This window comes from Carassius auratus, chromosome 20, assembly GCF_003368295.1.
Source record: "Carassius auratus strain Wakin chromosome 20, ASM336829v1, whole genome shotgun sequence".
NCBI classification, from domain to species: domain Eukaryota; kingdom Metazoa; phylum Chordata; class Actinopteri; order Cypriniformes; family Cyprinidae; genus Carassius; species Carassius auratus.
The window spans coordinates 14,088,092-14,112,184 of NC_039262.1; the positions used below are offsets into that span (position 1 = coordinate 14,088,092).

General features: G+C 39.8%; 4 protein-coding genes across 4 annotated transcripts; 2 read left to right on the forward strand and 2 right to left on the reverse strand.

Moving 5' to 3' along the window:
- The first annotated feature begins 2,570 nt into the window (after positions 1-2,570).
- Positions 2,571-6,208, forward strand: LOC113121012 (sodium/bile acid cotransporter 4-like). Its single transcript, XM_026291213.1, has 3 exons — positions 2,571-3,413; positions 3,726-3,936; positions 5,374-6,208. The coding sequence occupies exons 1-3, from the start codon at positions 2,710-2,712 to the stop codon at positions 5,911-5,913; spliced, it is 1,455 nt and encodes a 484-aa protein (XP_026146998.1). The 5' UTR covers positions 2,571-2,709; the 3' UTR covers positions 5,914-6,208.
- An 866-nt stretch (positions 6,209-7,074) lies between these two features.
- LOC113121013 (zygote arrest protein 1) lies at positions 7,075-8,805 on the forward strand. The gene is made up of 4 exons (XM_026291214.1): positions 7,075-7,848; positions 7,934-8,026; positions 8,126-8,200; positions 8,473-8,805. Exons 1-4 carry the CDS (start codon positions 7,180-7,182, stop codon positions 8,614-8,616), a joined length of 981 nt encoding a protein of 326 aa, XP_026146999.1. The 5' UTR covers positions 7,075-7,179; the 3' UTR covers positions 8,617-8,805.
- Positions 8,806-9,951: 1,146 nt separating this feature from the next.
- Positions 9,952-22,168, reverse strand: LOC113121014 (protein furry homolog-like). The gene is made up of 7 exons (XM_026291215.1): positions 22,049-22,168; positions 21,811-21,909; positions 18,461-18,529; positions 16,262-16,279; positions 15,411-15,521; positions 13,455-13,648; positions 9,952-11,875 (listed from the first exon to the last, which is right to left on the reverse strand). Exons 1-7 carry the CDS (start codon positions 22,127-22,129, stop codon positions 11,572-11,574), a joined length of 876 nt encoding a protein of 291 aa, XP_026147000.1. The 5' UTR covers positions 22,130-22,168; the 3' UTR covers positions 9,952-11,571.
- A 5-nt stretch (positions 22,169-22,173) lies between these two features.
- Positions 22,174-23,942, reverse strand: LOC113037936 (protein furry homolog-like; the record flags this gene model as incomplete). Its single annotated transcript, XM_026195250.1, has 3 exons — positions 23,269-23,942; positions 22,842-23,049; positions 22,174-22,197 (listed from the first exon to the last, which is right to left on the reverse strand). Coding segments are annotated over exons 1-3 (330 nt in total), but the record flags the coding sequence as incomplete, so codon positions are not given.
- Between the last annotated feature and the right edge of the window lie 151 nt (positions 23,943-24,093).

The window sequence follows — 24,093 nt, forward strand, 5'->3', positions numbered from 1 at the left end:
TGTAAATACTGAGAACATCAAGTCTCTGGCCATGACTGAGGGTGAAAGTACACACGACTTGTCCAAAAACAATTATTTCAAATAGCTGAAGCATAGGGTGTCACACAGACTGTCGTATTAATAACAGTCTATAAAATAAATAAATAAATAAAATAGGCCTATGTAGGTTTAATATGTAAAATCTGCATGTAAAATTAAGAAATGTATATACTGAATGCTTCATAACACCCAGTATTAGATCAATACATGTAAATGATTAATGATTGGCTTCAGCATCAGTGTTGCACAATGAACAAGAGGTTGCACAACAAGTGCACAAATGGACACAAGTTTTCATTTCAAATCATGTTATTGCATGCATATAACAGCTGTCCCAATGATTTGTTTAGTGTCCTCTGAATGGCCAGCCACGACATGTCAGGGATTTTCCTTCTTTATAAGCATTAAAGTTTTTTTTTTCCTCTTTGAAATAGATTTCAGAAGATAGTTCAATTAGATATTCAAAGTAAATAGCATATGTGTAGGCTACCAGACAGAAGAAGTGTTTAGTTGACATTAAGTATTATTAGGCAGTAATGGCACTTGGAGAGATTTTCCTAAAATCAATATATTTCACAATGGGATATACACTCCTGAACAAAATCTTAAGACCATGGGATGCATCGCAAGTTTTACACATTTTGCACTAGTGGATCATAACCGGGTTGTAAGTGCTGCTTCAAAATGCCAAAAGAAAAAACAGGATCAAGAGACAAAAAATAGAGAGTAGGCAATTTATTGAAAACTGCATTTAAAGTCAAACAGGCTGTTCATCAGCTGATCAAAAATTTAAGACCATTGCCCAAAAATAAACTCACAACAAAACTAAAAGTGTCAAAAAAGGACTCAGTAGTGAGTAGCCCCACCGTTCTTGTTGATCACTTCAAACACTCGTTTCGGCATGCTTGATGTGACTGTTTCCAGGAGGCTGGTGGGAACGTTGGTCCATGTGGTGAAGATGGCTTCACGAAGGGCATCCACGGTCTGGAACTGACGTCCGTTTTTGTAAACTTCCCTTGCCATCCATCCCCAAATGTTCTCAATGGGATTTAGATCAGGGGAACACGCAGGATGGTCCAAAAGAGCAACGTTATTCTCCTGGAAGAAGTCCTTTGTCAGGCGGGCGTTGTGAATTGCAGCGTTGTCCTGTTGAAAGACCCAGTCATTACCACACAGACGGGGCCCCTCGGTCAAGCGGGATGCCCGCTGCAAAAGATCCACATAGCCAGTCGCCGTTTGACGCCCCTGCACAACCTGAAGCTCCATTTTCCCATTGAAGGAAAAAGCACCCCAGATCATGATGGAGCCTCCTCCACTGTGCCGCGTAGAAAACATCTCAGGTGGGATCTCCTTGTCATGCCAGTAACGTTGGAAACCATCAGGACCATCCAGGTTAAATTTTTTCTCGTCAGAGAATAAAACTTTCTTCCACCTTTCAATGTCCCATGTTTGGTGCTCCCTTGCAAATTCCAAACGGGCAAGTTTGTGTCGTGGGAGGAGACGTGGCCTTTGAAGACGTTTTTTGTTCTTGAAGCCCTTCTCTAGCAGATGACGTCTTATGGTTATTGGGCTGCAGTCAGCATCAGTAAGGTCTTAATTTGGGTCGAGGATCGACCTGTGTCTTCACGGACAACCCGTCGGATCCTGCGGCTCAGTGCAGGTGAAATCTTTTTGGGTCTACCACTTGACTTTTTTGTCCCATAACTCTCAGGATTTTTTAAGAAATGTAAAATGACTGTCTTACTGCGTCCAACCTCGGCAGCGATGGCGCGTTAGGTGAGACCTTGCTTGTGCAGCTCAACAATCCTGCCACGTTCAAAAAGAGAAAGCCTTTTTGCCTTTGCCATCAGGAGATCTTGACAGTATGACTGCTTGAAAAACAATGACATGAAAGCCATATTTTTGTGCAGATTTGACCTTTTTATGGCTATGGTCTTAAACTTTTGATCAGCTGATGAACAGCCTGTTTGACCTTAAATGCAGTTTTCAATAAATTGCCTACTCTCTATTTTTTATCTCTTGCTCCTGTTTCTTCTTTTGGCATTTTGAAGCAGCACTTACAACCCGGTTATGATCCACTAGTGTGAAATGTGTAAAATTTGCAAGCATCCCCTGGTCTTAAGATTTTGTTCAGGAGTGTAATAATGATGGGAAGCATTATCCAAATAACAATTCGTTAAAAATATACTTTTGGTGTAGTTAAAGGGTTACTGAGAAAATGAATGAGTGGCAAATTAAAGGTCGAAAACGTACTACTATTTTTAACGTTTTCTTCCTTTCTTTTTTAAGAATTAATTTGTCACCCTGCATGTCCATTTTTAAACTGATTTTTAACAGGGGAAAACAGAAGTTACAAAACATAAACATCCATATTATGCTAAATTAGGCCTAACTCTTACATGTACGTCATATATCTTTAATTAATAATAAATAAATTAAAACTGAAATTTATGTCAGTGGAAAGCAATCTAATATTTAGTACAACTGATAGCATGAATGAGATATTTTCCAAATGGAGTGAGAATTTTATTTGTATTTTAAATCTCAAAATGTTAATGTTTCCATTTATGTTTAGACGTTTTCCACTTAAAATACTGGTGTTTAATAAAAAAGGTCACAGACGCGACATGTGCGTCTTTTAGTGATCAGTTTCTGAGTTCATTTGTTTGGATGGCGCCTGGTGACGCGCGCTCCGCGCCAAACCCCTCCCGATGCGCCGCGCGCTCCGCGCTGGACAGCCCAGTGTCCCTCAGTCATACAATATGCACCGCTAGGGGACAGTTCAGGGAAGGGACACCAGCGGAGACCGAAGGATCCTTTGGAGAGCTCCAGTCCCCTGAAGACGCGATGGAGTCGTCCAGCAGTGTGCCGAACACCGCGCTCACGCGACTCCTGAACTTCACAGAGGATCCCGTCAGCTTCTCTGAGAGTCCTTCCATGGCGGGGTTACGCGCCACAGAAGAGCCGCTTTCACCCGTGCTCAGCAGCTTCAGGACTGACGCGGCTCCAGCGGGGCTCCTGGCGGGTCCGTTCTCGCCCTCCGAAGAGCCCACTCACCTAATTGTGGCTTTCTGGGATTCACCCTTGAGTCACGGGATTAACGTGTTTGTTGGCTTTGTCCTGTGCTTCACCATGCTGGGGCTGGGCTGCACGGTGGATCTCAGTCACCTGGGCGAGCACATCCGCAAGCCCATAGGAGTCCTGCTGGCGGTGGTGTGCCAGTTTGTCCTCATGCCTCTCATCGCCTTCCTCCTGGCTCTGGCCTTCTCCCTCAACGATGTGGCCGCTATGGCTGTGCTGCTGTGCGGCTGCTGCCCTGGAGGAAACCTCTCCAATATCATGTCACTGCTGGTCAACGGGGAGATGAACCTCAGGTAACTGTCAGACAGAAAAAATAAAAAATAAATCAATGAATTTAATTATGACAAAATTATATCTATATATATATATATATATATATTTTATAATTTAATGAATAAAATATGATCATGTGTTAAATACGCAGTTTTGAAAATATAAAAATACTAGTTTGCTAGTTGTATGAATGTTATATAAAAATATTTTAATATTTTGTATTTTATATTAAGTGCATTAAGCACAGAAAAAAAAATAAAGGTCAGAATAATATGTTGCTTTTTTTGGCTGTTTTTGCTGATACATTTCTTTTGGTGGGGTGTGTTTTCCAGCATTATCATGACCATCTCATCCACTATTCTGGCGCTCGTGCTCATGCCGCTGTGTCTGTGGATGTACAGTCGTGCGTGGATCAACACACCTGTGGTGAACCTTCTGCCCTTCGGCGCGATCATTCTCACCCTCTGCAGCACCCTCGTTCCCATCGGGTTCGGGGTCTGGCTTAGATACCGCTATACTCGAGTGGCAGAAATCATCATCAAGGTGACTTAATGCAAAAACCTCAACAGTTGCCTAAAAGTCATTCAAAGCAGTGCCAAAGCTGAGCACATTTACTATTAGGATAAGGAACCTGAAACATCAGACTAAGCTGATTTGTTTCTGAGGAGCCACTAAGTGGATCTTCATCACAAAATAAAATGATTAGATTTTTGCTGTCATTTCTTAAATATCATTGGTTGTGATGGGTTGCTTATGTCGCCTTCATGCCCACCATCTCTGGCCATTAAAAGGAGACTAAAGTGCCTGGGGTGAGGTGGCGTCACATGCGCACATGGCTTGCTTTCAGTTGAGCTTATCTAAGAACAGCCTGGTAAGGGCACAGCGGCGACTATGAGATAGAGAGATGCAGGATGGGAGGTGAGGGGAGGGCTGACAGAGAGTGTGATAAAGGAATGGAAACAGTTGGGGGAGCAGCACACTGTGGAGTGGATAAAAGTGGGCTGATTTGTCACTCATGGCTTGGACTTTTCTCCTCCAGTAGTATCATCAAGTGCCTCTCTGTGCCATTCACTCCTTTCAGTATTCACTCCCCAGGTCATGCTTAGAGAAATGTAACATCAGCCACTGTATTAATGAAAACCCTTTATAGCTCATTTCTGCCCACTGAGGCCTGTAAATAAATTCATTTTCTTAGTTTTCTAAGAAGGATCATCTGCTAATTACATCATCTGGTGGTTGGATTTAATGTTTAAAATATTTAGAAAATGTCTCCGTTAGAAAGAATGAGTGCATTAGACTCATAAAATCAAATAAAATTATAATATTGTCAGAATATTTCCATTAGACCCATATTAGACACATACAATAAAATAATATTCTGATAATATTTCCTCTGTACCCAGAATAAATAAAATAAAATAAAAGTATAGTGAGAATATTTTTTATCAAACCCAGAATATAAAATATCAGTATTATCAGAATATGTCCATTAGATCCAGAAATAACAATATTGTGAGAACGTGTTAAATATATGTTATATATATATTTGAAAATATTAAATTAAAATATTTTCACAAAACCTGGGATATAAAATTACAAATATTGTAAGAATGTATCCATTAGACCAATAAAAAAGAAAAATAATAATAAAAGAAAAATCGATTCTGAAAGTGTTAATTAAAAATAATAACGTATATGTGCATTCGATTCATAAAATAAATCTGAAATATTCTGAGAATATGCCCATTAGACCCATAAAATAACAAAATATTGGGAGAATTTGTACATTATACCAATAAAAGAAAAGAAAAAGAAAATACTGGAAGAAAACAGAACCATAAAATAAAGACTGTGTGCTAAATTAATAAAAAATTAACTAAACCGAAGAATAGCCCAAGTAAAATCTGCTGAGAAACTTCAGTAAGATCTGAATGAGAGTATAATAGCTGTTTAGAAGACTTGGCTGTGTTTCTGCTCCAGGTGTCTCTGTGGTCTCTTCTGGTCACTCTGCTGATGCTCTTCATCATGACTGGAACTATGTTGGGTCCGGAGCTGCTGGCCACCATCCCTGCCTCCGTCTATCTGGTGGCTTTACTCATGCCCATGGCCGGCTATGCAGCAGGATACGGCCTGGCCACGCTCTTCGATCTACCCCCCAACAGTCGGAGGACTGTGTCTTTAGAGACGGGGTGTCAGAACGTGCAGCTCTGCACAGCCATCCTGAAACTGGCGTTCCCTCCGCAGCTGATGGGAGGCATGTATATGTTTCCTCTGCTGTACGCGCTCTTCCAGGCAGCAGAGGCTGGGCTCATCATTCTGGCTTACCGCATGTACAGGAAAGAGGTATTACATAAACAGGACCTCATGGAGGATGACGAGGATGATACAAACATATCCTACAAGAGAATGAAGGAAGAAGACGTGCTGTTTGATTCTACATATGGTGCGGTAACAGAGAGCGACCCCAACGTCATCGTGTTGGAGCCACAGGATGGTACTGGAAGCCCCACACCTGTATAAGGGAACAAAAACAAAAGACTTGAGAATCACTATAGACACTGGTCCTGAGTATTTACAAAGGGATTTATTCATGCCATCACTCACTGTTGAATTTCTTACTTAATCACTCACAGCTTAATAACTAATATGTGCCAAAAATGATCGCAAGACTGAAAATGGAAACTAATAACATAACACACTAGACACACTAGCCAAATACTACCATTCAATGGAATTTTACTAAAATTTGTATAAAATATATTTAAAAATTATTATAAAATATATAAATATATATATAAGATAAATACCATTTTATATATATATAGAGAGAGAGATATAATTTATGTCTGTATATAAAATATATATTTTATAGTTTTTGTTATTATTGAGTTAATTTGATCATACATTTAATTCCTTCTTTCATTCATTCATGAATTCGTTCATTCAAATAATGTAATAGCAAAAGTCCCTTTCAGAGTCTTACAAAAGTATGCAAATTGCACACCATTAATGTAGATTTATGCCGCTGCTTGTAAATGAATCAATGCTATTACCTCAGTAAATGGATTACATTGGCTCATTTGATTATGTGGACCAAGAGGATCTTTAGATTGCATATCACCCACTGTCAGTCTGCTTCTGACTTTAAAGCTAAAGCTAAAGTTTTCTGAGTTATTGCTTCAAAAATAGTGGAATTTGAAGAATTACCACAATGCCAAAGGCTAAAACAACATTTCGGTGTCAGATCATAACAAATGTAATTTAAAAAAAGGATAAAAGTGTATGGTAATAAAAACAGGCTTTATCTAAAATGAGGTTGATAAAGAATTGATCATCTGATAATATTCAAATATGTGATCCATCTCTGTAAATGAAATGAAAGCTTCATCTGCAAGTCAAATAAATGTTTATGATGAGCATGTGATATTAAATGTTTTGTTTCGACAATATCTCTGCCAGACTGGTATAAAAATTATTTTATACATATTTCACTCACAAAAATAGCCTAATGTAAAATGTATTATTTAGTAGTAATATAATATTTAATATTAACACATTTTTCTAGAAAAACAATGCCCATGACCTTCTTAGATCAACAAACTTCTTAACAAGCTATTTGGGAAATTGGTCTGGAAACCACCTTTTGAAAATTCCCTACCACTCTGGGATTTTTACTGACCGTGGGAATCCTGATAATTGAGGTTAATTAGGCACCTGACCTCAATTTTTGTCTCGTGCGTTTACTTAAATCCCTACAGTGCATTTACCCAACCGGCTAAACGAAAAATGGCTACATATGGTAACGAGACAGTCGATAACTATCTTTACTCTTCTTACAACCCTTATTCCTACAAATATCCCAAGTTCAAAGGCTGGAGGCAGAAAGCTTACTTCGCCAACTACGGTGAAGGTGAGACCTACGATAATTACCACAGGGCGCAGCTGAAGTCCATCTTGTCTCAGATCAACCCGAACCTCACCCCGCGTCTGAGGAAAGCCAACACCAAAGACGTGGGGATCCAGGTCAACCCGAAGACCGACGCGTCCGTCCAGTGCTCCCTGGGCCCACGGACGCTTCTGGCCCGCAAGCGTGATGCCCCGCGACAGCGGCGACAGGAAGAGGTCCAGATCCCGGGGAGCCCCATCAGCGGCGGCGTCCGCTTCCCGCGCACTCAAGCCGTTTACTCTCCGGTTGAGTCCAGGAGACTAGTGTCCCTCTTCAGAGAGGAAGAGGAGAAGGACACGGAGCCTGAGGCCCCTGAGACGGTGGACACCGCAGAGAAGGCGGACAGTGCTGGGAAAGAAGAGCGCAAAGAGGACGAGGAGAGCGTGAAGGAACCGCTCAGTCCCGAGAAAAATGAAAACAAACAGACGGAAACGAACGAGGAGAACCGAACCGAGCCCGAGAAGACCACACAAGAAGAAGCCAAATCCAAGGCTCGCGTAAGGTTCCAGGTGAGACCATTTATGATCCGTTAAACTACTCAGAAGTGCAGTTAAAATGACTGCGTTATTAGTGTATTAACTTTTTTGAATGCAGTTTTTAGAGCAGAAGTATGGTTTCTATCACTGCAAAGACTGCAACCTACGCTGGGAAAGCGCTTATGTGTGGTGTGTCCAAGGCACAAACAAGGTAATACATGTATAAAGATTACTACATGTTTAAGTGGTTTGAACTTGCGACGTTGGCATACCTAACTATTACTAATTGGAAACGTTTTCACTTTTTAAGGTGTATTTCAAGCAGTTTTGTAGAACATGTCAGAAATCATTCAACCCATACCGGGTTGAGGACATAACCTGTCAGGTAAACCTATAGAAGTCCACAACCAGAGGTCCTGAGGCTGTCTATGGGACCTCTGTAGAATTTAAAGCCGACTTTCAAAAGAAAGATGCATAAAACATTTTAAATGTTCAAGTTTGATTTGCCATCTCAAATTAAATTCAAAACCATTGGTCTCAAAATGTAAACTAAACCAGGAGATTCAGTGGTTTAAAAGCAGCTCTAGCCTTTAATTGCTTGCAGATCCATTTATTTATGGTCCTTTTTGCATTAAAAGTAGAAAATGTAATTTTCAGACGTGTAAGAAGACTCGATGTACATGTTCTGTAACATCACGTCATGTGGACCCCAAAAGACCTCACCGACAGGATCTGTGCGGCCGCTGCAAAGGCAAGCGTCTCTCCTGCGACAGCACCTTCAGCTTCAAATACATCATCTAGCACCTTGGTCTGTTGCAGTCAAGTTTGGATCGTCCACCTCAGTCTCTGTACCCTCACCTCTCAAAGACTGCAGGGGGGATCCATCAGTCACTACAGTCTCATTTGTTTTTGTTTTGCTTTAATTTGTACTTGCAGTAACTGTAGGTGCCAATTCTGAAAAATGAAAATAAAAAATGGCAATTACTGACACATCTGGAGTTTTCTATTTCTTAACTCCACAACAGGGCGAGGTAAAGTGAGTGGCAGACTGGATTTGTTTTGACCTGGGGTGTCCTGGAGTCCAACTCCATCTTGCCTCAACACACCTGCATGGAAGTTTCTAGTATGCCTAGTAAAGACTCCTCGCGTGTCTGCTGCTGAGAACACACTCTGGAGGATGTGCTTCGAGTTCTATTATGTTTTAGCCGTGATTCCCATTCACCTCCATTATAAGCCTGACAGACTGCAACCTTTTCTTGGTTTGCATTCTACTGCAGAAACGATCACCATCTTGGATGCCCAGGGTGTAAGCAGATAAATATCAAATATATTTTTGGGTGAACTATCCCTTTAAGGTTTTTTTTTTTTGAGAAATTGTTTTTTCTAAATTTAAGGATACATACTTGATTGACTAACCTGTAAAAACCATGCATGTGATTTTCTATAATGCATTACACATTGTCTAATTTGTGACTTGCATTGTCAGAGACAGATACAGGTTGTTTGGTTTATGTACAAGTTATATGACGCTTTAAATTTTAAGGTCCATTTAAATAGTTAAAGCATCACCGTAACTTCAACAATGCAAAAACAATCAGTTGTGTATTTATGTATTAAAAGGGGTTGTCTTAGATGATTTGCACCAATGTTTTTCAATGTTGGGTCAGCACCACAGTCCAAACTACAGCTTAATGCGAACACAGGAATTATATTGTTGAAATTCCTTTTATTTTTGAGTCTTGAGGTGAACAACTAATTTGTGCAAGTTAATCCACTGAAATAAAAATGGTTTTGGTAATCCCTAGCTTCTGCTCTGGAATGGCATTCCTTCTCTATTTTGACAGCTTCTTCAGAAAATCTTTAACCACACCCCTCCAACTGTCAGATAACCGTAAATGAAAGATGAGTGCAAAACTAAAACCCTGCCCTCTATTCAATATTCTATTTCCAGTTGGAAGTTTCAATGTATTTAAATTCAGCAGTACAGCTCAGGTGGACTTTAATAGAAAAGACCAGTGATGCTGCAGAAGTGAACACTGAATCAACATGTACTGCTTTATAGGGTTAATAACTGGGTTACTACAGTAAAACGTTGGAATTGGTTAACCATTAGGAAATGAAGAGACAAAGCCTGCGTTGCTTATAATCAGGTTTTTATTTAACAGTACAGGGAAAAGCAGATAAATCAGATGACAAAGACAAACCAGAGAAAAATGTGAAAGGGGGATAAAGAAAAGGGGAAGAAAAATGAGATAATACACCTCTAGATAAAAACTATATTTTTCCAGGTAAATAATATATCCATTAAATAATTAAGATCAGCATTCAAAATGTACCAAACAAGCAACAGACGAGATCTCCCAGAGCAATGAATACAGTGAACATTTTATTTCTCAATGTGCCACGACAGATTTAACATACACCCCCTCCCATGTTTGCGGTTAATGTTTTCAGGACACTGCTTTGTCTTTTGGAGTTCGGCAAGTGAAGCGCAGTGCCTTAAGTTGCAGAGCCCACAAACCCTCAGTGCAGCCCTGAGTCTAGGGTTAAGACAGAGCCAACATGGACAAACACTAGCCCCAGTTTCCCTCAGCAGGGCGACAGCGGGGCCTCAGTGGGGGACTTTGAGCCAACATGGAGATCACAGTGGGTATCAAGGAATGCATATGGCAAAACTCAGCCGAGAAGCTGAGCTGGTTCGTCAGGAAATATTGAAGATTAAGGTGGCGTATTATCATAAAGGTGAGGGCAGCCTGTGAATTACATACATCCCAACAGCTATTCAACTCGCTATTTTTATTTTTTTGCATTAGTTGTTACCCTCTACTGAGCTCTCTCTGATTGAACAGTGCATCACACAAATGTACAAGGAAAAATACTGCTTTTACACTATACATTTTCTAAAATATATACAGAGTAAAATAAGTTATTGATATTTCCATGAGTTGCAGCCAGTTCGCACTTCACCTGTGCATCTCGGTTTGTTAACGTGCATGTATGAGAGAACGGGTGTGCAAATATCAGTCCGTGTCAAACGCACTAGCACTCAAGCGCTCGCACTCGTCCTCACGCACGCACACACACACACGAGTCTATGGTTTCCTACAGGCAGCTACTTATTTGGTTATAGATTAAGGGTTTTGTAAGAGCGGCCCAGTGAAAGCTGAAAGTTCTCTCTGATGCAGGGCAATAAAGTTAAACAGATAAACCTATCTTTATATGGAGGGTACAGCCCTCCAGCTTACAATTACATGTTAAATATCCTAACATTTACAACCTAAGACTGTTAAAAAATACATTTCTCAAAAAAATATTTGTTGCAGGCTTCTCTTTCAAGCATGCTTTTTGCGATCCACGATGCGACAGTCTCGCTGATCCACCGCGATACTCTAGATTCTCACAATAATGCTCCAAATCCCATCTCTGCCCCAGTGCACAGTGAGGCAGACAGATGCGGATCACTCTAAAAGGACACCGCCTAGAGGTCATAGGTCATTCCGCCAAAAAGCTTCAAATTTAGCATCATTATCGCCCAGTGTCCCTCCTGATGGTTCTTGACCAGTCTTGTTCTTCGTACTTTTTCTGACACCTGGAGAAGTTAAACTACTGGGGAAAGGGGGAAGGAAAAACATGGTACGTGCATAATAGTTTTGAGTAACTAATATCCACACATTCTTTAGCCCTTTGAGGTGAAGTCTACATGAAAAATCTCCAAACCCACCGCCCCAGAGGAAGAGAGTCGAGTTCGTGAAGTTCTCACAGTTCAGTGCTGAGGACTGTGTTTTGCGTGTCGATTTGCGTCTGGATGTGGGCCGTGGGGGTCGGGGACAGGATGTGCGTCTGGTGGGTGTGCGGGTGTGTGGCAGCCTGGCAGAGAGCTTCGCGGATCTGAAGGTTGAGCTCCATGAGGCGTGCACTGGCCTGAGAAAGATCCCTGCTGGGGCCCACCACGGCCAAACAACCCGTCTGACCCAGAGTCTGGTGTCTGAAGTAAATGTGCAGCAGCGTCTGCACTGCATCATCCCTCTCATTGCCAAATATATCATTAGGCCACAGGCACCTGAGAGAACAGGAACATATCGGATTTAAGCAAAAGAGATCTACAGGAAGTCAACAAGATGCTTAATTCCATTATGGATCCCAACTAGATTGGACGTGATGCATGTTTCCAGTGAAAAACAATTTGTCAATTCTGAAATCAGCCAATCAAATTTATATAGGGCCAGATTATTAAAAGCTCGCACCAGCGCAAACTGTCATCTGGCTTTAAATTATTACTGTCAGGATTTACATGAACATGAATGTAATCAGCGTTTGTTTTTACACTTAGGGGAAAGTGTGTGTATGCATTGTGATACTCTCCAAAGTGGCAGAGGACGGTGACTTGGGAGAAATATTGTTGAATAAAGACATTAATTTTGTCATCTTTGCTCAAAAAAGTATTCTCAAAGTTGAGCCACTGATGTCACATGGACTGTTTTAGCAATGTCCTTGCTACCGTTTTGGACCTTGGAACATTACAGTTGTGTTGCTGTCTATGCGAGGATCAGAGAGTCGAATTTTAATTTTGGGTGAATTTTGGAATGCCAGAACACGTTATCTGAATCAGAACATATCCTTACGCTGATTTGTGCTGCGCTTGGTAGATTGCTTTGGTCATTATAGAAAATTAGATGTTGCAACGGTGTTCTTTAGTTTGTGTGTTGTCATTAAATCACCCAAAGAAATTTTCACAGCCAACGTCAATGTTTCATAATTATGCTCTTGGGCTAATTTGCCCTGTATGGTAAAACTTTAGTAAAACAATGTAAAATACACACAAAATAATGTAAAATGAGATTTAGATTTTTTTTTTTAAGTATAGAGAGAGGGGGGCTGGATTGGAAAGTTCCTTGAGACGGGATTTGAACTCGGGACACCCGTTGCGCAATGGTGCGATATGTCAGTGCTGAAGTAGAAGATGATTTTTGACTAATGAGGTTATATTTTAGGTGTAACTACTCCTCGTAAAATCACAGAAACTGACTGACAATATGGCGAATAGCCTGTCACATCTGGTAAGCATGAAATACTAGGATTTAAAAAAAAGTTCTTCATACTGTACTGCTTAGTGCTACTTATATAAGCGCATATAAATGTTTATAATTATTAATAAAATTGTCACGTCATAATTCGACCTTCTAGTGAAACAACAGACTGGGGATGTATGTTGGACTAATTAGTTGGCCATTTAGTCGCTTGAACTCCGCCCCCTTTCTTAGAATCACCTGAAAGCTCACATTCAGATCTGCCTCTATCCAATCAACAACTGATGGACTGAAGCAAGTCCGCAATTTAAAAATTTATGTTGTGATAGTCCACTACACTCGGCTGTACGATAATATTTCAGTTTCATCGCAACATTAAAGTCACTATGAAATCAAAATAGACAACTCTTATTTTTTTTAAAGAAATGTTTTTGTTTATTATTTATAATTAATTTGTACAATATTACTGACATTTTGTTTTAATAATAGAACGAAGATCGCAGCAAATGACAATGGTCCAAGTCCCACCTTACATTTTTTTTTTTTTTTTGTCCGATAAGCCATTTAATATGGATATGGTTTGACTGTGACTTCAAAGCTAAGTTATCGTACCTGAAGGCTTTAACTTGAGCGATGGCTGTGCTGAAGTCCCGTGCTCTAAGGCTCTCGATGAGTGAGTGGATGGCTGTCTCGGTGCTTGACTGGTCTACTTCAAACTCGCCCACTCCCTGCTGTCCATCACCCACTGACTCCGCCTCCTTCAGACAGCTCTCTAATATAGCCAGCTCCTCTGACATGTTAGTCACCTGAGAAACACACAAGCACCATTATATTTAAAATCAACATTTAGTCAATATTCTCACAACTCTGATTAAACCACTCATGAAAAATGACCAACTTGCCAGAACACAATCAATCAGTAGACAAAATCATTAAAGTGCACCATAGTCTGATCATATTGAGCATAAACATATTGAAAATAGAAACTGATATACCTTAGGCAATGCGTATTAGCTTAAAACCAGGTCGTCCCAAGCTAAATATATGAGAGCTGTTATATGATTTCTACATAACAGAGGTCGCTGAGGTCTGTGTGTGTATGTGTGCAGTCTATAAAAGAGTAAGTGGGTTAGTATCGATGTGCGATAAACTAAACGGACTTTGCTTTGGTCTGTATTAATCATATCAGTCTCTCTCAGGGAACATAATGAAGTTACACTGCACTAAGATCATTGTGAAGTCAGACCTTTTTTACAATTTTGCCAAAATTATAATTTAAGGATTTAGTAACCCTCATGACGATGTTTGTTCATCTTAGAAACACAAATCTAGGTATTATAATGAAACCTGAGAGATTTGTCTCTGCATTGAAAATCAGTGCAAACAAAACTTTGATGCTTTAAATTAAAAAGTTCATAAAGACTACATAAAAGAATTCCATCCTTATTCCTTTTTCCTTCTAAAGAGACTTGATAGCATTATATGATGAAGACATTTAATTGAGGCTTTTCATATTAACATTGATGAACACGCATACATCGAGCACATTAAATATAGTAAACTTGACTCGAATGTATGGCTACGTTCACACTTGCAGGCTGAAACGACCCAATTCCGATTTTTTTGCCCCTATGTGACCTGTATCTGATCTTTTCATGACAGTCTGAACGACACAGATCCGATCTTTCCTAATGTGACCCAGGCCACTTGGGTATGTGGTCCTGAATCCGATACGTATCCGATCTTTTGAAATGCGACCTCCGTCTGAATGGGCAGGCCACATGTATCCGACCCGTACGTCATTGATACGCTACAAACGTCATAATTCTGCGTTGAGGTGGGCGGGAACGAGAAGAGCCACTCACATCAGTATCCCACCACTCATGGCTGCGACTCCGCACCCACACGTTTCTCTGTACCGACGTTGCTAACACTGCTCCACAAAACGCCATGGCCAAAACGTTGCTCTCCTCCTCCTTTTTAATTTTCTTTTTTTAAAATGAGAAGATTGTAATTGTGCTGGCTCCGTTAGGAAAAAACTTTAATATTGCAAAAAGAGCTCTGCTGTTGACTACGCTGTTGTTGATATCCATGTTTAACGTTAGCTACTTCCGCAAACAACAAGTGACGTCGTTCTCCGTTGAGTACTCTTCTGCGCATGCGATTACTTCTGGGTCATTTCACGTTCACACAGGAGATAATAAAAGGTCGCATTTAATTGGAAATGTGAACGGCCTTGCAAAAAATCTAATTTTTAAAAAAATCGGAATTGAGCATTAAGCCCTGTAGTGTGAACGTAGCCTATGAGCTTGACATGACAACCAATGAGGTTTGTTCTCACACATCAAGCAAGCATGGCTGGGCTTCCGTTTACTATATTTGATGTATCTTTAAAAATATTTAAATTTGTATTTTGAAGATGAATTTAAGTTTATGGGGTTTGGAACAACTTGAAGGTGAGTAAATGACAATTTTAACAAACAAAATTGTCTTTAAAATGCTACTGACAAACACAGCAATGTATCCTGTGTGAACAACAAATAATTGAGGATACAAGCAGAAACCTACCTCTGCCTCTCTCTTGATGGTGTCCACTCTGCTGACGAGTTTGCAGTAGGCCTGAAAGAGCAGCAGGAGCTGGAAATGTAGCTTATACAGCCTTCGACACAACTCCAGCTCCTAAAGAAACAAACAGAAAGAGAAAGAAAGAGCATGACACCATCACCTTAACATCTTATGTTTCAGTCATCTGCACAGTCAGCAGCAAAACAGCATAATCAGATGAACGGACGGCAAGATGAATGAACAAATGGAGGGATAGACGGATGGATGAACATCCTGGCTTTGAGACGGAGAGAAGGGTTAGCAAGGTAACACCCTGGTCAATCACTTTGTAAAACGTGGACAATGTATGATTCACTTATCAGAACGAAACCCTGAAAGAGTGATGTTTCTGGAAAAAGTCAGATCCGAATTGCGTGATCCAAAATATGTCAGTGAGAAGAAGGGGCAGCATGCAAAAGATTGGCAAGGAACAAGGAATCTAAGCTACTTTTCTCTTCCGCCCTTCGCTCAGATGTCCATGGACACACTCCAATCACACACTGAATGCATGTGTGTCAAATTTCTACAAGCATTTAAAACACTAATAACCGTTAGCAAATTAGCAACACTGTAAGTATGCAGAACACATGTAAGCCATTAAATAATGAAGTTCATTAATGAAGCATGTAGTGATGATTATATGAATGATCATGAATTAGACACGTCTGCAGTGGTGTTAAGAGATCAGATGTAGGGGTTGTTCTGAATTCTGATTGGTTGTGCAGATGTATCATTTAAGAACAGATGAATGGTCCGTGTGCGTGGCTGAATTGAAAAGGATTGTGATAGGCTCTAAAATATGATAAACAACTTACTGCTAGCATTTCCATTTGCTAAGCAAGAAGGACAGCAGGTCACAAAAAAGAAACACAGGAAATGAGAGAGAGACCAAAAATTAGTGTGCTGATAACACTGTAAGAGATAGAGAGAGAAATATTGCAGTCTGTTGATAATTAACAATGACAAAAATACTGCAGTCACATGCAATGCATTCTAGGAGAAGAAATTGCCGTTAACCCCAGTTTCATGTACACTCTAACATTTGTAACATTGCTAAATATATGCAAAATGGATAGAAAAGGAAAATTAAATCAAGTGAGAGAGGTTGAGATAAATGCTTACAGTAAGAAAGAAAAATATCAACAGTGGTATCACAAAACTGCAAAAGCGCTTAACATCACAGAGAAAATAAAAATGCTTTTGCTGGGACAACAGTGACTAGGAAGAAACAGAGGTGTCAGACATGGAGAAGGTAAAGGTCATTTAGCCTCTGACCTAAGAAATGAGCTGACAAAGACACAGTCTACAGTGTCACAAGAATTTTCAGAAATCATTCTATTATGTTGGTTTGATCCTCAAGAAACACTTATTCATACCAGTGTGGAAAATATTGTTCCTTAATATTTTTGTGAAAAAAACTGTAACATCCCCCCCACCCCCTCCAAAAAGTACTATACTGTCACTTTTGATAAATTTAATGCATACTTGTTTGATAAATTTATAAGAAAAAAAAAAAAAATGTATTGAAGGGTTAGTTCACCCAATAATCAAAATTATGTCATTAATAACTTACCCTCATGTCGTTCCAAAGCAGTGAGACCTCCGTTTATCTTCGGAACACAGTTAAAGATATTTTAGATTTAGTCCGAGAGCTCTCAGTCCCTCCATTGAACTGTGTGTACGGTCTTCTGTCCATGTCCAGAAAGGTAAGAAAAACATCATCAAAGTAGTCCATGTGACATCAGAGGGTCGGTTAGAATTTTTTGAAGCATCGAAAATACATTTTGGTCCAAAATAGCAAACTACAACTTTATTCAGCATTGTCTTCTCTTCCAGGTCTGTTGTGAGAGAGTTCAAAACAAAGCAGTTTGTGATATCCGGTTCGCGAACGAATCATTCGATGTAACCGGATCTTTTTGAACCAGTTCACCAAATCGAACTGAACCGTTTAAAACGGCTAACATCTCCAATAAGCATTAATCCACAAATGACTTAAGCTGTTAACTTTTATGATGTAGCTGATACTCCCTCTGAGTTCAAACAAACCAATATCCCGGAGTAATTCATTTGCTCAAACAGTACATTGACTGAACTACTGTGAAGAGACAACTGAAGATGAACACCGAGCCGAGCCAGATAACGAACAAAACATTGACTCGTTCACAAATACTAACTGACCCTCTGATGTCACATGGACTACTTTGATGATGTTTTTATTACCTTTCTGGACATGGACAGTATACCGTACACACAGCTTCAATGAAGGGACTGAGAGCTCTCGGACTAATTCTAAAACAATTTAAACTGTGTTCCGAAGATAAACGGAGGTCTTACGGGTTTGGAACAACATAAGGGTGAGTTATTAATGACATAATTTTCATTATTGGGTGAACTAAACCTTTAATGACCCTAATCTTATGCACTAGTATATATGTATTCCTTGTTATTAAAAATAAAGAAGCAAATTACAAACACAATAGAACAAATAAATATGAACTTTTTTTTTTTTTTAGCTACAGTAGGCTAGGTTTATTTAACATGTAACATGTAAACTAGCATGTAAACATGTAACATATAAACTAATCTTTACTGTATTAACCAAACATCAACCAATTCTTATTAAAAAAATGTAAAAGTGAATGATTAACATTAAAAATGACAAAGCAGCAGGTAAATTAGACTGCTGCCCCTTTAAGACACAATAAGCACAGACCCAATATACTGATACACATTTGGATTTTATTACTAGTGCACTTTTGTTTTTTTTGACCTTGAAAAGAATGACAGACATTTAAATTCAGCAGAAATCTGTGGTGAGTTCATGAGCACTGATTCTGTGTGGGCCTGGTTATAAGGAACAGAAAGATCAGCTGCCCTTGAATCACCTCTGGTTACATTTATACACATGTTCCTACATCCTTCTTTATCTCTCAGAGATGAATACAACTATGTTCACATTTGTGTGCTCAAACACAAACATGCAGTGAGGTAAGTGTTTTTGTTTTTTTTTCTACCTGAGCTTGAGTGTTGGGTCGCTGGTTACTGTCTTTATCACCGAAGGTCTTTCTGCAATTATCCAACCACTGCAAGGGAAACAGAAATGAGACACTGTATTAACCAAAAAGCAGAGAAGTGCAGGTAGAAATATCTGATGTTGTGAATGTGAGAAAGACAGATGACGTTTCTGTGAGTGCAAAACAGAAATACAGGGAGAGCCGAACATTGTGTAAGGGAGTGTGCGTGAGGTAAATTTAATAAGAGTCTGCTACTTAGCAAATTAAAGAGGGTCTGTTTAAGCACAGAGGGGGTCGGCGCATTATGCTCTAGAGGCAATGCCTGTGTCTCATCCAATTACTGTCCTCTAGTCATCCACTATCCCATCTGCCCCCTCTACTTCCCTTCCTGAGCCTGTCCACCAGGCTAAATGATTTAGGGTCTCCGTGAGGCTATTCTTAGTGACCTGTGCATGAAGAGAAATTGGCTCCTGTAGATTTACAGATGGGTGCTGCTAACGGAAGCTAACACTGGCTAAATCAACTCACTTCCTTATATGATTTAGTAGCCAACAATAACTGCAGAGAGACGTCAAGGAGCATTTTATGATCCTGCACTATCAGCTTATTCTCCTCCATTGCATAACCTCAACATCACCCTTTAAAGATGGTTTAAAGATGATACTTTAACTACCAGACTGCACAGGAAAGGGTATAGCTGTAAATCAGTGTACCGTTTCTGCCTTAATGGAAAAGAGATGTTCTTTTATTATTGCATTAGATTTAAAGAAAGAGTTAATGTGAGTAACTTAAATTTGGGTTTGGTCCCTACTCAATGATAGCCTGACTTCGTCATACTCGTATTCTAGGCAGAATGTGAGTCTGATACTGCTCCATTGCACTTGAATTATGGGGCGTGTCTTAACCGAACCAGTAAAAAAAAACCCTCTGCACTCAATTGGATAGACCTACAACCAATCAGAGCAACGCAGTAAGAGACGTATGTTGAGCGATGCATAGTTGTCAACAGAGTTCAACTGCACGCACGCACACTGGAACTGGAAGAAGTAGGAAAGTAATGAGTGTAAACGATCTTTGCCGCTGTTGTAAAAGGAATTTAAGAATTCGCGGAAGTACTTACAAGCATGAATAACATTTTTGCGAGAAACACAAAAGGTGCATGTATATACGAACAAGATCTCTGTCTAGGATTAGATCTCAACAATAATGAAAATAAATATTATCGCATTTGTCGGCCCTGTCTCAACTTATTACACGGTTGCAACGCGACTTGACTAACTTTAACCCCTTACTAGTAACCCCCCTTTTTTGGCATGGAGACCGAAATTACATACCCAAAATAAAAAGGTTTCTGCTCATGATTCTTTCTGACTAGATACATAATCAACCTTTGTTCACAAAGCTGACACTTTAAAGTTTACTGTTCAGGAATCAGAATCACTCAGGACTGTTATGAATAGAGATATATAAGCTCAAACATAAAAACAAAAAATAAAATATTAAAACATATGTTTTAAATGTATTTAAAAAAATGTTGATGTAGGAAATGAGTTTGAAAACACAGTGTAGCTAAGGCCACAAGTCTTCCAAGACTTCATAAAAAATTTCATAATCGAATCTGTAAAACTGTGAATTTTATGAAATATTTTCTAAGGCCATGTCATGTGTGTTTTTTAGAGAAGGCTAATCAGATTGATTTATGGCCCTTGTCATCTCTGTAAGATCTCACATGTAAACACTGATGTGTGTTTTATATGTGTGTTTGGCTGTGAAAACTGCCCGTTTCATGATTGTATTGTTCTCACCAAACGAGTCTTTCACACCTCCGCCAGGTATGACACATTATCCGCATTATTCTTTTTATCATTATATCTTTTGTTTTTATTCCACCTTATTAGCCTTGATTGTGGTTTTTCAGGCTTTACAAAGCAACAAAGCAGCGATCTGCACTTCAGTCTTCTCTTTGCATTTAGCCCTTATTTATCAAAAGTCTTACTATAAAAATACAACAAAACATTTTCTTACGACCTTACGTGAATTTATGAGACAAAAATGCATTATGAAGAAGAAAAGCACCTGCTATTAGTAGCATATGGTGCTAACGTTAGCATCAAGCTACATCTGACAATTTATGAAATTATTAGTACACTTTTACTCAAAACTCACTTTAAACCCCCGACGAGTGTTTATAATAACTTCCTTTTAGCGTCAGGGGTGAATTTGGGTCGTTTACTGTTGTAAAATATGTTATTTGGTAGCCTTTTTCATCGCTGCACAAGTTAGCATTTCCCGATGTACATTTTCAATTTGTTTTATAAAAAACGCCCCAGATCTCAAGAAATTCTCATACCAAGCTTTACTATCGTAATCGGCGGGGTTATATTCGGGATATTTTGTGTGTACAGAGGTGTTCAGTGTTGTTTTGGCCAGATAAACTACCAGGGAAGTGTGCAGGAAGCATGTGACACGATGGGGCGGTGTCCAGATATGAAACTCTAAGATGGACGTTTGAAAGACCCAATCAGAGTCTGAGTCACACACCGGCACGAGCTGTGACTACTGCACGCACACAGAGATCGCTGGGAGAGGCTGTTTATCATCTGATCGCGTAAATCCGTGGAAAATGAATAGAAATGACGGATTCTGTCTGAAGAAATATGAAGTAAACATCAGTAAATATATCCATATATCTCCGCAGATATGCATCTTTTGTCTATAAATCCTTATTGACGCTGTTCAGTGAGTCTATGTGAACACAAATAACCGCTCTTGGACGTGATTGAACTATGAGTGAGTTTGAATTCTATTCAAAATGTGGCATAATACGGATTTATTATTTTGCACTCCTGACATAAAAATCACTAAATTCTGTCACTTCAACAATGTTTATCAAAATATTGTCAATATCGAAGCTTGAGTCTTTAAACTTTCCATTGATGCACAGTTTGTCCAGATGAAGTAAGACAGTGATGTTTAATGTGCTGTGAAAGTGAAACAATAATAAACTGGGCCGTCAGCGATGTTTGCACGCAAAGGGGTTAAAACATGGAAAGACGACGAAAGAGTGCTCAAGTGCTCTTTGATGACGTGGGTGGTTACGTAACCGCAGATAGCCTGTCCATCATCGATTAAAGCCCGCCCTGACAATTTGATTGGCTCGGCCTTGTGGGAGCCGAGCATAATTACACCTCAATGGATCGAGTCCAGACCGAACTTCCCGTCCAAAAATAGTTGTGGGCGGGGTTCGGGCTGGCACCCAGGCTAACTCAATGATATCATATGGCTTCGAAATACTTGAATTCAAGCACACAATTCGGAAACACAGCAGTATTACACACTTAGTATCTCACCTGTTCAGCTGCTTCTCTCTTGCTGTTGTAAGTGTCCAGATGTTCTTGTAACTCCAACACACTGAACTTCAGAGTCTCCAAGAGTCCACAGGAAACCAGCTATAACACACACAGTTTAACAGTTTACTAATACCAACATGTTATATTATTGCATACTATCACACTGATATAACCTTTGTAAACCGGCAAGTGTAACTGGAATTTTCAGGGGTGAGGTGCAGAGGAAGTGTACACTCACAGTTTCAGCATCAAGTAGGACTGTAGGGCACTGGGAGCAGGAGGTCATGACCTCTAGAGAGCTCAGGAACTGGTTTCCCATTCGCTGGAGCCCTTCGCCAAGGAATCTTACAGAGGCATGGGTAACGAGTCAAATTTCCTCTGAATGTGCTAAAGAGACAGGAGACAATCGACTCAGTACTGCAGAAAAACTCCAAGCTATGAATCAATCAAATAACAAGTTAAGGTGAATATCACTTACACAAATTTGATTGTGAAATAATTTCATTCAGAAAATGCTAGTACTGTATGGCAAGACACTAGAGTTTGACAATACATTCCAAAAATGCTTAAAATAGTGATTTTTGATTTGGGTTGCTAAACATAGCATAACTGTCTCGTGACTCATGTCAACACACTGCTGAAAATGTATGTGTGGACAAATAAACTAATGTCAGTTAAAAGTTTATGAATGCATACAGCCAAAAGTGACAGTTTAAAAACACACATGTATGTAAGTAGACCTCTATTCAAAGGTTTGGTGTTGATATTATCAGTGATGAATATTTTTGTGGTGACCATAATAGAATTATTTCAGGATTCTTTGATAATTAGAGAGTTTAAAGGAACAATGTTTATCAGAAATAATTTGTAACATTATAAATGTCTTTAGTCACTTTCCTTGCTGAATAAAAGCAATAAAAAAAAATCTTACCAACACAAGATTTTTGAACTGTAGTGTATCTGCATGAAACTGTATATTAATATATTCACATAATGTGCAGGTACGGACTCACAAACACTCTCATTTTTACCTGGAAGAGGCGTGAGAACACATGGAAGGTGTAAACCGCACAAGACCCATCCGAGTCCGACAACATCTGGTTGACATGGCACCGCCAGGCGTCCTCCTCATCATCATAGGCTACGGGTTGGAATGCTGCCAAAATAGCCGAAAGAAAGGGCGACGGAGGTGGAGAGGCCTGGAGTTCAGGAAAGCCGTCTGCATCGCCCTCATCCTGACTGTAAACAGGGATGGAAAGGACAAGACTCAGACACAAGCACCTACACAAACCGTTGCATCATTCACGAAGGAAAAACGTAAACAGAGGCATGCTGTTCTTTCTATCAAGCTCTCCCTCCTCTCTCTCCCTCTCACTGCAGATGTCATGTGCTGCAGTGTTGAGTTCAAATCTACTGCAGAGGCACAGAAAAACAACATACAGACAAACACACACTTACAGGCCTGTAAGGCCGAAGAGCTTGATGAAGCAGACCGAATAGAAGAATCTGAGACCAGTGCTGCTGAAGGTTGTGGAGGACACTGCCTTCATCTTCATCTTCACTAACAGCTTTTATCGTTCCCTTCACTTCCTGCTCTGATGGTTTTTTTCGCCGTTCCCTCTCCGAGCTTTTCACCTCACGTGTTAGCCTAAATTCTCCCGCTGCATTTGTGACGTTCTCTGTTTTTCCCTCTCACTCCCTCCCCCACTCGCTGCTGCGCCACACACGGCTACAGGCTCTCTTTCCGTTCAATGGATCTCAGACGTAAGAAGTTGCCAGGAAGAGCACAGAAAGGCCCTCATCACACAGTGCATGCGCAAAAATCTAATTAGAGCTCTTTGCTGAATCGCTGCCTATAATTTTTATTAATCGATCTTAGAAAAGCCGGACACATCAGGGCTTAGGGGATGATAAATAGCACTGCAAAGGAAGTGTGTGTGTGTGAGAGTGTGTGTATGAGAATGAATAAAGTCAGTCCGTGGAGGCACTTTCTGAAGTGCTCGCGTATAGATGGCTGACCTTCAAGGGCAATGATGTTGCCAAGTATGATATCACCATTCACAGCGTTAATAACACTCACCCTTATTATTCATGGCAGATGATAAGAAATATGTTGAATGGTATCAAATGGTACAGTACTATGGAGTTAGAATTGTGTCTTTATTACATGCGAGAAAATAAAAGATCTGAGAGAAAAAAAAAGTTTGAGAGAAAAAGTTATCACACTGATAGCAAAAAAACATTTCATGAGAGAAAAAAGAATATTTGAGAGGAAAAGTTTTC